Below are 15,867 nucleotides of genomic sequence, written 5' to 3' on the forward strand. Positions count from 1 at the left end.
GTGTCTGCTCGTGAAGGGAGTGGCGGGAGAGGAAACAAACCTAGAGTTACATCGACAGGAGGTCAGAGAAGTCCAGCGGCTCCAAGACATGAAAGAGTCACCTCAGGAAACAAAAGCTTCAAAAGGTACATGATCTACAAGAGGCTGCGAGGCAGGGCCCTCCCTGCTCCTCACACAAACTCAGCGTGATAATGTGCCACTTGATTAATATTACTTGTCAGAACTGTATCTGGTCTCTGGTCGCACCCAATAATCAGATTCAGATTAGCTCCACTGTGCTTCACATATAAATAAATAACAATATTAAGTACTAATATGATGTATAAAACAGTAACTCATCTAGTAAACAAGTGCACAGTCAAACGCTTATCCAACAGTAGTTTTAGAGTAAGCTACTTAGAATGCAATGGTAGTAAATACAGGTAGGAAAAATAAAGTATACACACACTGTAGTGTTAAAATGAACCACTTTACTCTTGCACAAGACATCCATAGTGTACATTTTCAATAGAAAAATAAAACTGCCTTCTTTCGAGCACATTCGAATGTAATTGTGCCTCAGTTCTAGAACAACCCACACCAACGCACACAGTTCAGAGATGGATTTCAAAGTGTTCAAGTTTCTTCGATTCATTCAAGGAGAAAACACATTCGTTGAGCTTATCTTTTGGTTCACGTGTAGTTTCAGAAAACAAGACAGACGCTCGCCACAGTGAAACATGAAAAACTGTAACTGGCAGCGCAGCAGTTGGCGGGTACAGTCGGGAGGTGCCGGCAGCGAAAAGGTCCAAGAGAGGCAGGAACCATGCATAGCCATGTGTATAATAAAAAAAAAAAAAAAGAAAGAAAGAAAACCTGCAGAACTCAGCAAAACAAAAAGTACTACAAACTGAATGTGTTTATTGAACACAGTTGTGGTTAAACAGCAGATTAGAACAATTTACATAGAAATTCTGTCTGAACCACATGGAGCCCCTTCCCACCTGTTTCCTTCTAAAATTAGTTTCTTTTAAATATAATTTTTTTTTTAACGAATTCTCTTGCACATAAATAGCATCATTATTGCTCATTAGAAAAACAAAAATCTCAAAACAGAAAAGTACAACTCATACATACTGGCATTTAGATCTACAATGTAGCATGTCATTGGCCATAACAAAACTAGAGCAATGACAAAAAGAAAAAAAAAAAAATGTTAGCAACTGATCATAATTTAGAACTATGAAAATAAGCGTGTCAAAGCTTTGTCATAGTTAAAATCATTCTAGGTAAGAAATGTAACTCTTCAGGAACAAATGTATTGTACACATAAAACTGAATTCTAATTAACACAAGGGAACTAAGTAAGTAGTTTATACATGCCTGGGAAACAATAGGTCCAAATGAAACACAGCCAAATCATACTTGTTAGTGAATATTTACAGATTTTAAGATACTCAGTGTTACAGATTAGCTTCATCGATTTTAAATGTGTCACTCATTCATCAGCGCCGTTTGTTTGAGATGTCCGAATGTGATCGCCAGCAGCTTCGTCACCAGACTCGTCTACTTCTTCATCCTGAAAGATAAAGAAAAACAAGCAGTGAGTTTAGACACTGATTTCATGTATTGCTGTGTCAGAATAAGCAACCTGGTCACTTTTGACCAGCCTGTTTCACTCTTGTGAATCGCACCTTTATCTTTTCAAATACATTTTAGTCCGAGCTAGTGTCAAATTAAGAAAACAATGTGACTGATAACATCACTGGTGCTATGTGATATAAAACAAGCCCTATTTTGTACAGCAATCCTAGTGTTATCTCAGGACTTAAAGTCATTTGTAATCATTTTAGAGGTCAGCTGTGATCTTAATCCCATGTGAATCTGCCATGTTTATAATTTGTCAAGGAGAAATTCCAAATGAATTGCAAATGACCAACCATATTTCGTTGTTTGTTATTTAATCTAAATGAGCTGCAAATGTGTATTTATGCTTCAAACACATGCAGGAAACTTGGCAAAACAACTCTAAATAGTATCATTAATGTGGCTGCTGAAGAACAGATGCTTCACTTGTGAAATGTCAATGTTACGGTCTATGCATTGACATCATATCCAGGGTTGGTTTTTTTTCGTGTTTTCTTTACCAAGATATTACAGATTTAAAAAACAGCACTCAGGCTTTTGAACTCTCCATATTTTCCCAATGCTCATCAATGCTGCTGAAGGCAGAAAAGAAATAGAAATGGCTGAGTATTAGTTTGATGCTTTTTCCATATGACTCACCTTTTTGATTACTGCCATCAGCCCTTTGAAGCTGGCCATCAAAGTGTTAGACGTTTTGACAATCTGGTCGTGGTAGATCGTCTTCTGCTCCTCTACAGTCTTCAGAGTCTGCTCAGTTTGGCTCAGATTGCTCTTTACATCCTCCAGCTCCCTCGACAAGGCCTTGTTGGCTTGCTCCAACTGCAACTTCACCTTTGCATCTTCCTCTAGAATTAGACATGACAACAATGTTACTAGACTGAAAGTGGATCAACGATAAAGCATTTTGAGCATTAGGAGGAATATTCAGGCCAAATTACACAATTCTACTACTCAAGCATCACTATTAACCTGTGTTAGGCAGATGTGAAAATTCTTTACACTGCTTTGTTATTATCAGTCCTAACACTTGGAGAAGTAGTACTTAATTCTACCAGTAGGTGTCATGCATGACAACTTCTGACAAGTGGTACAAAATTATACATATCATCAGTACAATCTGTCAGCTGTCATAGAACCATTTAACTGAACTTTTCTTCTACAGTTTAGCATTGTTAATGAGGAAAGACATCATTGTATTTATTATATTTTATCATGTTTTTCCTGGTGACCTGGTGGGACTACTCTTTTAACCACTTGCAATGACAAGCAGTATTGCTGAATACTATTTTATACTGTTTATGAGGCAATGTGCCAGTCCACACTTCAACATACATCACAAGAGGATGAATGCTGAATGAAGTGAGACAGGACTTCTTTGTAGCAAAGCTCAAATTGAGCCAGATCATTGTCCAGATGGACTACTGACACAGAGTGTAGCCTGCAACTCACGAGACCGTGATATCATTTCCAAAGATAACATATACAGTATAATGAAATTCAACCCATACCCATTTTAGAATCCTGCACCATTAGCTTCTGTTCTATCTCCTCTCTTGCTTTCTCACTCTTCTCCAGTTTCTGCATCATGCTGGCGATGTCGACCATGGCTCCATTATACACGATCAGATTACCAGACTCACTGGGCTCTGACTGAGAACGAGTTTTTAGAACAGGAAGTAGTCCTCGGTTACCTGAGAGAAAACATGTGAAGAATTTCATGAAATGTAATGAAGAATTTCAGCCACAACAGCTGTCTGACATAATAGCTGTAACTTATTTCATGAAACTTTTTATGTCATTGGAGCTTTAAAACTGTTCCAATCATAAACAACAATGTCAGCTCACCTATTAGGTTTTCTATTTGGGATTCGTTGAGGGACGGAACTGGTTCATCCTTTCCCCTGTCGGTCAGTTTACGGTAGTGACAAGACTCTCTGACCACCGGTTTGTTCAACAGCTTCTTAATCTGAAAACAGAACATTTAGATTGTTTGATTATTTGTATGTAACTTTCCTCAAAGAAGAAGGAAACGGAAACATCAGCAGGCAAGCAGTTCAGTGAGTGGGTAAGTAAATAAGAATCGAGAAACAAACCATGGACATGATTACGTTGTTTGAGCTAGTATTTTCACCTGAGCACGAGAAAGGTGCAGTCCTAGTGTGTACAAGATCTCCTCCAAGTCTCTCTCCAGCAAATAGCCACAGTGGCTCTGGTCAAAGTAGACAAACGCCATCAGCAGCTCCTTGTTGTATGTGACCATCTGCTTCTTCTCCTGTGGTAACAGCAACAACCACATTTATACCAACAGCCACATTTTTACAAAATCAATGTCTTAAATGTATGCCTACTACAATAATTAACCAACCTTGTCTTTAGATGACCGCTCTTTTGAAGACTTGCGATCATCCTTGCGGTCTTTCCTGTCTCTGTCATTGGAGTCGTCGTCGTCCTTGTCTAAGAAATATTAACAGAGATGTTATAATAGAACTTGAATCAAGGTTTAAGTATTTTTTTTTCATTATTTGTGTGCTTAATCAGTGGGAACACACAAAAAAATGTTATCTCCAAAAATTCAAAGCAATGTTTTCCCATCTTAAGGTCTCAGAAACAGTGGAAGTGTTATCCATCACAGGCTCAGCGTGGTGCATGATTTCTCATCATTGACCGAATCATATTGTGGGAACTTTAACAATAACCTCTTGGGCTGTGCATTATGAAAAAGTAAGTGCATTGTACCATCATCATCGTCATCTTCTGCATCTTCAGCCTCCATGGGGTCATATTCCTCAGCATTGGCTGTGCTGCCATCATCTTCGTTCTCGTCTTCATCTCGAGAGGGCTCCTTCTTCACAGCCTTTTCATCACTCTGGTTAAAGCCACAAGTCACAAAACCCGTGAAAACACACATCATCATCATCATTTGCTGAGTAAATGAAAGATTAGATTAGTTTGAGAGGCTTGCCTTCCTCTTCTCTTCTTCATCCTCTTTGGTCTTCTTTACTGCTGGCTCTTCATTCTCTTCTTCTTTTTCCTTCTTTGTTTCACGCTTTTCAGCCTCCTTCTCCTTTTTGGCTTTCTTCTCCTTTTCCTTTTTCTCGTCTTTGGCAGGAATAGCAGCAAGGGCTTTATATATGCGGTAGCCAAAGTCTCTCTGTAGCATTTCATTAAACAGCTCAGCAAATAGGGAAACCTGGTTTGTGAGACAAACAGAATCAGTTTGTTATCATACACTTGCTTAGTAGGCTGCATTCAACTCTGTATCGCAGCATAAAACAAATGCTGTGACCACCAGCTCTAACCTCAAAGGAGTGCTCCTTGTTGTCCTCCAGTCTGTAGTCAAGCAGCACACTCAGGGACATGACACTGCAGTCAAATTTGCCATTCTTGGCAGCCCAGTTGGGGTGTACGATGATGGTAGGCTCATCAGGGAGGATGTACCGCCTTTCTCTCCGCTGACGCTCAAGCTCCTCCTGTCTCTTCCTCTCCTCCTCCTAACAGAGGAGAAAACATCAGTTAAAAGAGCATTTCAGCCAAAATGTGTTTTTGTATTGAACAGACTGACAAAACCAGCAATAACAAGTGCATAGCTTATTTGCACGATATAAGGAGGCATCCACATTAATCTTGCCATAGTAAACAAACTGACTATTAATAACTCTTATAACATCGAATCTTATCCATGTAAAGTCTAAAAATCTGTACCTCTCTGTCTTCCTCGGTGCGAGATGGCTCCTCTTCCTCAGGAATTTTGCTCTCTGGTTTCTCTGGCTCCTTGGACTCCTCCACCTGCTCTTCCACCTTTAGCTGCTTGGTGAGGCGAGCGATCAGCTGCGACTTAAGCCCCTTTGAGCTTAAAGAGCGACAATCGAGCTCCTTCCGCAGGTCATTTACCTACAAGGGAAGACAAAAGTCAGAAACGCACATATAATAAGTTAGCGGGGAAATCAGTCTATTTTCTCATCTCTACCAGTGCAGAGGCTTCTTCCTTAGATGTTACCTTCATTGATTTCGGGTCAAGTTTAGCCCAGTGAGTGGGAGTACTAACGTCCTTCGATTCATCGCCATCCTTCTCCTCTTCCTCCTTGACGGGAAATCATTAAGATATAGACAGGCAGAGAGAGAAAGAGGTGGGATAGCAAACAGTCAGCACACCATTCAAGGCCTGAGTAAACTTCAAAGTTGATCCGTGCAAGAAGCAAGGTCACATCTGTCTTTCATTGTCTCGTCCTAGTGAGCTCTCGACTGTGTTTAAGTCCACTGCTACTGAAGCGTACACAGGGAAGCTCTCTAGCTCTTATAAAAACCAACAGAAATGCCCCCCAGCTGCCAATCAATCAATCTGTGGAACACAAAAAAAGGTAAAAATGAATGAGAGGTGTATCCAAAAGGAGTGTAGGTACATCAGGTGAACTGAAGCTGGTCTCCAAACGGAGTGAGGATAGGGAGGCCCTACCATGGACTATGACTGGGATATTGGGTATTGCCATTTATGGGTTTTATACGCCTACGTCAGTTAGGAGCCATCTGTCCTTCTGTCCAACCAACTGCCCTGGAAAAACCAAATCCTACATATAGTCCAAATGAAAATGTAGAATCCAACAACAAGAACAGACAAGAAGCAGGACTTGGGGGAGGTTCTCTTTTCGAAGTCAGACAATATCAAATCGATGTGAAAATCATAAAAACACACATTTCTACAACAAAATACATTATTTACACGCAACTGACTCCACAGATTCCAGCGTAAATAAATAATGCCGATTCCAGTGCTTAAAACAAAATCACCACTGGCTCAAATTTGTGAAAACCACTTGAAACCATTGCTTCACCAATTTCCAAGCACCCAAATTCAAAACATCTTAAGCAAGCATTGTATAGAAAAAAGAACAATAAAATGCCAGGATTGTCAGGAATGATTATAACCAGATTAGCACCCAATTATGGGGCATGTGAGGTGCTGGAAGCTGTTTTATCAGTTGCGATCAGGGCCTACACAACACAACCTAGTCTCACTGCTTCCACTGTATGTGTCTGCTGGATGTGAGGGAAGGTGGATGTGCTGATGGAGGAATGGAGGAGTTGGAGCAGAGGAGAAGGGGACAGGTGGAGGAGTAAACAGAAGAAGCCTAGGTGAGGTTTGGTGGGAGCAATAATCTGCCTGTGTTCGTGTCTGTCTGCGTGAATGGTGAGGTGTGCTTTGTGTCTGATGTGTATCTGGGGTTTGTTTTTTTGTAATTCCTGTGCCTTCCTGTGAGAAGCGGAAATGAGAAGAGAGGGATTAGCGGTTCAGTGCCTGTTCTCCATCCGCCTCCTTTCGCTCGGCCGACAGCTTCTCAGCCAGCTGCTCCCGGAGTCGCCGTGACAGCACCTCCCACTCTGAGCGGGTAGGAAGACAATGCCAAACATCCGGAAGAAACAAAACCACTGTCTCCACATGAGCAGGGACTGTCCGCCCCTTGTGTGTCTCCTCCGGCCGATGATAGCGAATCTCTGCAAAACGATACCTGTCGCAAAGGAAGAAGGTGCATTGGAAAGAAACATTCTGTCAGGGCACAGTATAAAAGGCAAGCCTTGCTAGGGCGAGCCTTCTACAGCTACTCCCTCCCATGAGGTCACTGAATGATTGTACACATCATTACAGTGACCCATCTCCCATACAACACACAGCATAGACACAAATGGACCCAGTCTGCAGCTCTCCAACTGTTGTCACAGGTTACGGCAGCCATTTTGAGAAAGTTGACGAGACAATCACATAAAATAAATCACACCCCCAAATCCGTCCCTATTATAGCTTCAGCCAATTATGGATGAGCGATCTGCATTTAACCTAGGATACACTTAACGCACTACATTAGGGTTGTGCGAAGAGAGACAGAATCAAAAGGACAGTGAAAGCCAGTTAAATATGTAAGATATTTAACAGAGAGAACAGAAAAGTAATTAAAAAAACAAAGTAATGAAAGTGTCTTCTGGTCCAGGCTACTGCTTCCAGCCACAGTCCATGCGTTTGGTTTTTCATCACAACAAAATATGCATATATGTATAGAGTGTGTGACAGAAAGAGAGAGCCAAGACAACAACACACAAAAGGCCAAAAGGAACATTGCACAAACACAATAAATAAAAATAGTAAATTATAGGTAGCAAATTAACAACACAATAATCATTAATATAAAAAAGAAACAAAAAAGTATCACCCAACATGTTCAGGATGAGATTTAGTAACATTATGCAGCATATCATAGTTTCTCAAGTTGAGATTTTAATACCAGCAGAGTTAAACAGAAACACAATCAATGAGAAAAATAAATATCAATGAGAATTAACAGCTCTTACCACTGAGTGCAGAGACTAAGGTCTATGCCTGTGAGTGCCTTGCAACAGCGTATGGCTGTCTTTATAAGGACTGAGGGATCCCTCTCTGGGTCAGCTCCATCCAGAGAGGGAGACCAGTGACCACCAATGGCCATGGCCTCATCTTTACCTCTCATGCCCACCAAAAACTAAAAAAGAAAGACAGACGGGTACAAAAGAGAGTCACAGAGTACAATAAATTAGATGAAATGGGAATGACAATATGGAAAAGCGGTATGGAGGGTGGAAAGAGCAAAAAAACAACAAAAAAAAAACACAAAAGGGTAGAGAAACAGAGAAAGACAAAAAGGTCAGCAGCATGTACATTTACAACCACGGGAGAAAACACAACAGGGTTAGGCCAACATCAGTTAGGATTTTCTACATTGTTAATACTCAGCAATGGAATAGGTTAGTTAACATCATTGTTAGCTCCTGCACATAACACAAGCAAACAAAAGTGTGATGTACCTTAATGAGTCTAGCAGGATGTTGGAAGGAGTCTTTGACTTCCTGGGTGTCCTCTGCCAGAGCACAGGACTTGTGATAGAGCTCCTCTATACTGGGGTTAGCCAGTAGCATCACCTGAAATATAAAGAGAGTGCATTTACGTATCAAGCCTATAATCCTATATAATACTGTTAAGTCAAATATTTATGAAATCCAACCCATTTTTTGTGTCCATCATTTTATTCAGTGCAGTGGATTTAGATACTTCAAATCCAGCATCTAATTCAAACTAGACTCACTGTTTATCATTCACACTTGGCTTCGCTCTGATGTACTGTATACTGCATCAGAGCTATACAAAGTGCTAATAGTGCTAATGCAAATAGAACATTTTAATCTGCTGCTTCTTCACACCAAGCTTTAAACTGTTCAAACATAGTAGATATTACAACCTAACTAAATAAATGCACTAGGTGACTTTTCTGGCCATTTAATGTGTCTTGATTACAGACCACACACTGGTACTATGTATTTAACATTGGCAGTCATACCTTAGCACTGTACGTGTGGTTGGCATCAGGAGGGTCAAGCACAGCTGTATTCTTGACCAGCGGATCCACCTCTTTGTGCAAGATGTGGAAATTACAGGCGTTACTAAACTGGAAGGGTCTGGTCATGGGGAAGGCATCCACCCAAGTGAAGACAGCGTCAAAGAAGTCGCTTGGAATGTAGAGGCTCTGATAGCGCCTTCTCAGCTCCATCATGTCACAGCTGGAGCTGGAGTACCCATAGAGGACATTTAACAGTAGTTTTAGCTATTAGCTCGGTGACCACAATAAGTCCAAGACACAAACTGGTATAAACTACACTACACAGTTGACTATCAAACACTGAATTGTTGACATACAGTACAACACTAACAAGGCTGTACTCACCCATCTAAGCTGAACTTGGAAAACTGGACGGTGTAGCGAGGAACCACCCTGCGAGGCCGTCGAGGTGAACGGTCGCGTCTGGGAGAGCGGTCTCTGGAACGTTTACGTGCGGGTGAACGTTCTCTTGATCGTCTGCGCTCACGGTCTCTGTCTCGACTGAGAAATTGAGGGGAAAAAAAAACACTAAGATGAGTAATTACTACATATTTAGAGTCAAAAACAAGATAAACTCAGGTAATTTCTATTGCCATCTCACCTGCGTTCCTCTTTAGTCCTGAGAATGAGCTCAGGGCCTCTATCATTGCGACTGGGGAAACGGGGTGGGGGCTCAATTCGCCGTACAGGCTGCGGCTGTGGCATCATTCTCACTGGGGGCTGAAGTAGACCCCCAGAAAACACATCTAAGAGACAAGGGAAACAATGCTAAGCCCTTGCTTGTTAAACCAAATAAAAATACCACATAGATTGCTTTGACATGGGACAGATGTGCCAAAATAGCTGCAAAAATAGTGACTATACTGGACTATATCCAATATTACGTGACACATGTAATTTCTTTGTTAAGTAGTTTACCTTTAGGGGGAGGCTGTGGGAGTAACGGTTGAGGAGGGTTTTGGAGGAGAGGCGCCAGAGAGGCAGCAGAGAGCTGGGCCTGCAGCAGGGATGGCGGGGGAGCCTGGGTGGGAACAGTGAACGCGTTTGGGGGAGGTAGCGACTGCAGGATAGTGGGGCCTGCCTTCATCATGCTGGGAGCTTGGGGCTGGCTCTGGAGAAGAGGGGATAAAGGGAAAAAAAAACAGAACAAGGGGTGATTATATGTTAAAAGGAGACCTGAAGCAATCTTCAGTTAAAATGCCAATGACTGCTCAACAAATAACAGGATGAACTGTACAAAAACCTGGTCAGGGGCTGCTTGAAAGAAAGAAGCTGGGGAAAGCTCTGAGTGTCTGCTTGAATGAAAAGTCTGTAGGATGAAAGAACATCTGGTGTGAAACAAAATCTCAACCTAGAAAGCTGGTCTTCTTCAGTACAGTTTTGCTATATGACAGTTTTATCTCAAACTTCAGCTGAATCTGACAAAGGTAATAATCCAGGGTATGACCTGTTTGAAGCAAACTTTTTATCAGATTATCAAAACATTGGAGTGAAGAAAATAAAGGCACCATTTTCCAGCAAATGATGAGTTAAAGGTATATTCTCAAAGACTGATCAGGAGTATGGCTAGGAATTGTTTAAGAATTTTTTACATTATGTTTTATATGTTGAAAGGAAGAACAGAGTCTCATATGAGACAGAGTGCAAGTCTTGACTTATTTGTTAGCTCCTATTTTAATGGACATCAAACCAATGTCAGGTTAACGATTAACATGTAAAATCTAAGGCCGATATTGAGAAGAATGTGTAGCCATCTCTGGAAAAAACTGAGGGTAAAGATTTGCCCTCTTAAGAAGTTGTCCATGTTCTTTTCCATTGTGTTTCTTGTCTGATGTATAGCCTGTAGTCAGGACCATAAGAAACTATGGACCAGCTGTATTTCATAAATCACATGCTGCATGTCACAACATTTATGACTGAACAGCATATTCTGAAGATATTGCATGCATCATGTGAGCATACAATGAAAATCATGCTCAGCTCACTTTAAATGGAAAAGATGGTGCTAACTTCAAATCTGGGCCTCTGGTCACTTAAATCATAAGGCCACATTGCCCCCACATTCAGAAATATTAACTCCTTGACAAATGCCACTGTGAAAATCTTCTATGTCTCAAGGTCTTAAGGCACTGATTTAGCTATTGGAGATTGATTTGACACATTGTCAAGCAATACTACATGGTTGACAGTGCTTGATTTACGCAGCACTATGTTGCTGACATTAAATAAAGTGTGCTGAAAAGGCATTCTAATTTTAAGAAGCTTCTTGAAGTTCCTGTCATCTGCAATGTCCCCTGTAGAAAGATTAACTGATTTAAATATAAGGGAGGCCAAAGTGCAAAACACCTCTGAAACAAAAGTAATAGCTCAAGAAACATTAGTCTGTTTTCCAAACAAAAATGATAAATATCCTCGTTAAAAAGGATATAATCTACCACAAAAAGCACATTCAAAAATGTATAATGAAGCAATAATATAAAAATTGTCTCTCTTTAAGACAAATCAATGCTCCTTAAAATAAAGAAAGTAATAGTTAAACCACTACATAAATGTGGTTCTATCCATTTGGCAACGACAGCAAACTAAAAGAACAAGCAAAAACTGCAGTTAAGAGTTGGTGTTCAGCATGAATACGTTAAGCGAGAGAGTCAGGAAACAAAGAAAGAAAGTGAGCAGGGAGAACGACCAAAAACTGTAAGATTCAGGGCTAGGGGGTTACATTTTGTCTGTTGTCCGCAGTCGTGTGAATTTCTGAGTAGCGCAGCTGCATCCCTGGCTCATTGTAAAGGCTGCCGAGCTGTGGGGAAGCTTGAGGTAAAGGCTGAGGCTGCTGCTGATGCTAGGAGGGATTGAGAACACAACAGTCAATAAAAGACAGGGAGGTACAAGGTAAGGATTCAATCTGAAGGGAAAGCAACAAAACACTTCAATATATCAAGACTCTCCTCAGTTAGGCCAGGTGAACTGTCCAGGATTTAAAATGAACCTGTGGATCTCACTTTTAGATATGTAAATATTCAAGCAGATGTTATTAATGTCAACTTATAGCCTCTATCCCAGAAGCAGTTCAGCAGGTGTTTCAATGTTTTGTCTGATCAGGTTGAAATTAATTGAAGCAAACTGACAAATACAGAGCAAGATCTAAAAAAAATGCATCCTATGTTTGGAATGGATAGGCTGGGGGTTATTCTGGGGAACTGAGGTTTAAATTACAAATGTGTAAAGGCTATCCTGTGAATATTATTAGATGGTAAGTATAAAGGAAGTAAATCCTTCATTGGAGGTAAAGCCAAACAAAGTATTTGTCACATTTATGAAGCAGATGGGGCAATTTAAAAACCATGAATAGTGTTGACTGTATGACACTAATAATTAAAAAGAAAATATGAAATTTGCAGAAGAATAGTTTCCTCTCCTTTCTGGGTGTCTAAGTGCAATCTCTCAGTGTTCTCACCGACTGGTTTGCAAGCTGAGGCAAGGTCTGGATGCGCTGGGCATTCCACTTGAAGGGCATGTTCGGGTTGTACACAGCTTCCACTAGAACCCTGTCACCCACCTGAGGGGTTTTCCCCTTCACAGCACTAAAAAGAAAACAAAACAATCAGACATCTTTTAACTTCTCTAAATGTCAGGGCACATCAGTTTCAGGTTTAAAAACAGCTGCATGTATCACTTAGAACTGTATGTTTTAGGTGCCAATTGATGGCCTGAGAAATGGCAGAGAAAGGCTAACACTGGCATAAGAAGAGACAGTATCAAATGACCATTCTCTCTCTTTCACCTTAGCTGAAAGAAGACATCTTCATCTACAAAGCCAAAAGTGTCATGTAGCTTGTTGACGACACCGGTAAAAACTCGCTGCTTCTGTGGCTGCGTCTGCTGTTGGTGACTTGAACGTGGTGTTGGGTAGGACACAGTAATCTGGGCTGTCTGCTGGGGGTTTGACAGGCTAAGGCTGGTGGGCAAGGCGACAGGGGGCTGAGGGTTGGAAAAAAAAGCTGCATTACTTAATAGAAACAGTAAAAACTATGGCCACACAAACTTAATGCAGAGGGAGACATTTGATGGATTAGCTATGATTAGCTATAAAAACATTTGGTATGGATTTAGGTTTTGAATGGTAGAATGTAAACAGACAAGACTGATGTTGGCATATATGTCTTGGGGTTTGCTTTTTCTACCTTGAGAAAAATCGCAATATTTGCAATGAGTTGGAGAAATAAAACAATACAGTAAAGGAAGATCTGCATAACAGACTCACATCATTGCTGACTGTGCTCAGATAGAAAAATCAGTAAATTGGCTGAGTAAAGCAGTATTCTATAATTTTGTTCAGCCTTGGACAGAGTGCTTAACAGCACTGATGGTGCACATATGGTGTACCCTGCATCTCAAGCAATACATGCCAACATCCCACTGTGACCCTGAGCATGATAAGCATTTATGAAAGGATATACACTGAGAGGAAGATATATGCATGTGATCATTATTAAATGCGTCCTTCAATCCCAATGACAAAACTGGATCATCAACTTTGAAACTACAAAGATGCGTGTGTGTGTGTGTGTGGTTTTATTTGCACATTACCTGAGAAAGCAGTGCTTGTTGTGGCTGTGGAAGCTGTGAAGAAAACAGAAAATACCAAAAATGAAATTGACTGCTGCATGACATGACAGCTCACTTTCCCAACGGCAGTTGTTGACTGATCACAATCTATAGGAGGCCATGACAATATAGGAAGCAATGTAATTCATCCCTCTAAACCTATTTATTTTCCAGGGTTAGTATGAGCAGGGGACTCTCCAAAACAAAACATGAGATAAATCAAAGGGGGGCTGTGTTTCACCTGATGAGGTACATTGTACAGTTGCTGTTGAGGTGGTTGCTGGGGAGGTTGCTGCTGTTGTTGTTGCTGCTGCTGCTGCTGCTGCTGCTGTTGCTGTTGTTGTTGCTGCTGCTGCTGCTGCTGATACTGCTGGAGGGCTGTATTTATCTGGGACTACATACATTAAGAAGAACAAGAGAGAGATAGTAGTGAATCAGACAGTTATATGAGACTGTCGCAAGACTGCTGAGTGTGCTTGGTGCTACCTTGCAGTGACTGACCTGCTGTAGCGCTGCAGCCGCAGCTGCTGCTGCTTGCTGCTGCAAGGCAGCAGTTTGCTGAGACAGCTGATAGTTTGCAGCAGACTGGTTGCTGAGAGAGACTGCAGCCAAGGCTGACTGCTGAGAGTAAACTGAAGGAGAAGCTCCCAGAAGAGACGGCTGCTGCACACCAAGTGCTGTAGGGAGGGAATATGAAGCACCAGCTGCACGGAGGTGTGGGAAAAAAAAATACACTCAATGGAAAATGATGATGTAGCATAGGATATTCTTTCATGATGTGATACCAAGGAAAATAGTAAAAAAGATAAAGTCCATATAATAAGAGCACAGCATTACATTATGATAGGGAATTAAACAGGAAAGGGCATCTGGTTTGCAATACTTACAATGCAGGCTGTTGAGGTCAATAGACTGTCCCGAGTGGCCCGGCTGGGACACCGCTGTGGCAGCAAACTGAGTTGCCCAGGGCGGATTCTTCTGTCCCCCGAATTGGGCCATGACTCACCACTCAGGTTAAGGACAGTCTCTGCTAACCAGGCCAATATTTGTCACTAAAAACAAAATAAAAACAATCATAAAATACCTTTACATTATTAAAAGACACCACACAGCCACATTTCCTTGAAAAGCTTAAAAGTATGCACATATCGCCGACCAAAATTCTAATGTTATGAATTGCAGGCAGCTCCAAAGGTTCACAGACAACCAATCACTGTGCACTGGTAGCAAAGCGTTAACAATGAGGACTAAAACAATGCATTATAAATGTGAGAAGCAGTACAAAGGAGACACAGATATGTTACGTCGCGAGTGCGTATAATAACTGACTTGCTGCCTTGAATTTTACATTTGAGAGAATACACAGACACATTTGAAGACGCATTCATTTGGCTAGCATGCCATTTACACGAACTGGATAGGCGACAACGACCATTTGCTTTAGCTGGGATCCTACGGTTATCTTGTAATAACTCAATACTATTAACCTACCACGGGAAAGAACACATTGCTTATTGGTACGCAAGCACTTAAAAAAAGTTACCCTTGATTTCTGCAGTTCTCTATAGCGTTAGATGAGTAAATGCTGACACAGCAACCTCGAAGAGATCGACAGCAGTGTGGCTACCGTTAGCCACTTTAACTGACAGTATGCTAGCGTCTAGCGCAGGCAGATAGCTAGCTAACATTTGACGGCTGTCTAGCAAGCTAATGCGGTTAAAGTTGTTAACAGCAGCTAACTAAAGCTCCGTGTTATTCGGGCTTTGTCGACCTAATTAAAACGTTTCCCGTATAGCTCCTTCTTCACAACATAAATCATGTATTGCTGCTGTCAACAGATACAGCAGCCATGCTGTGTTTTAATATGGTAGCAGCTAAACGTAGCTTAGCATTTGAACGTCGTTAGCTTTGTTGCCAGATTAGCCTCGTGCTGGATTTGTTGTCGAAAGCGAGGCCCGAAAAACGTTCGTTTGCCCTGGGCAGTTGGCATTGAATAGCAGATGTTTAACAAGTACAAACGCGCACATTCACTGATGGCAGCTACTCTCCTGCATACAGTCAATAAGTCATGCTTCAATTCTGCACAAAATGGTTACGGTAACTCACGTCGTACAGGTTATCATTAATACATTGTCAACACTGCTTACCGATGTCCCCTGCGCCGGCCAATGTAGACATAAACTGCGCATGCGCGAGCTGGGGAAAAAAAAAAAAACTATCCCTGCTGCAGGAGTGAGTG

General features: G+C 41.3%; 1 protein-coding gene across 6 annotated transcripts; it reads right to left on the bottom strand.

Annotated features, from left to right (window-relative positions):
* Positions 1 to 450: 450 nt before the first annotated feature.
* On the bottom strand, positions 451 to 15,859 carry ccar1 (cell division cycle and apoptosis regulator 1). 6 transcript variants are annotated; one of them, XM_037122612.1, is made up of 27 exons: positions 15,776 to 15,859; positions 14,516 to 14,680; positions 14,130 to 14,332; positions 13,870 to 14,022; positions 13,611 to 13,643; positions 12,805 to 13,001; positions 12,478 to 12,604; positions 11,743 to 11,862; positions 10,267 to 10,332; positions 9,942 to 10,134; positions 9,625 to 9,769; positions 9,369 to 9,524; positions 8,985 to 9,210; positions 8,455 to 8,568; positions 7,966 to 8,132; positions 6,920 to 7,130; positions 5,624 to 5,707; positions 5,329 to 5,517; positions 4,926 to 5,117; positions 4,589 to 4,816; positions 4,363 to 4,492; positions 3,992 to 4,080; positions 3,758 to 3,898; positions 3,472 to 3,592; positions 3,135 to 3,317; positions 2,266 to 2,471; positions 451 to 1,558 (listed from the first exon to the last, which is right to left on the bottom strand). In XM_037122612.1, the coding sequence occupies exons 2-27, from the start codon at positions 14,625 to 14,627 to the stop codon at positions 1,478 to 1,480; spliced, it is 3,867 nt and encodes a 1,288-aa protein (XP_036978507.1). In that variant the 5' UTR covers positions 14,628 to 14,680; positions 15,776 to 15,859; the 3' UTR covers positions 451 to 1,477. The 6 variants fall into 6 exon arrangements, with proteins under 6 accessions (XP_036978507.1, XP_036978510.1, XP_036978511.1 ...); XM_037122615.1 differs by lacking the exon at positions 15,776 to 15,859 and adding an exon at positions 15,735 to 15,768; XM_037122616.1 differs by lacking the exon at positions 15,776 to 15,859 and adding an exon at positions 15,654 to 15,745.
* Between the last annotated feature and the right edge of the window lie 8 nt (positions 15,860 to 15,867).

This window comes from Acanthopagrus latus, chromosome 15 (genome assembly GCF_904848185.1).
Source record: "Acanthopagrus latus isolate v.2019 chromosome 15, fAcaLat1.1, whole genome shotgun sequence".
Taxonomy (NCBI): Eukaryota; Metazoa; Chordata; class Actinopteri; order Spariformes; family Sparidae; genus Acanthopagrus; species Acanthopagrus latus.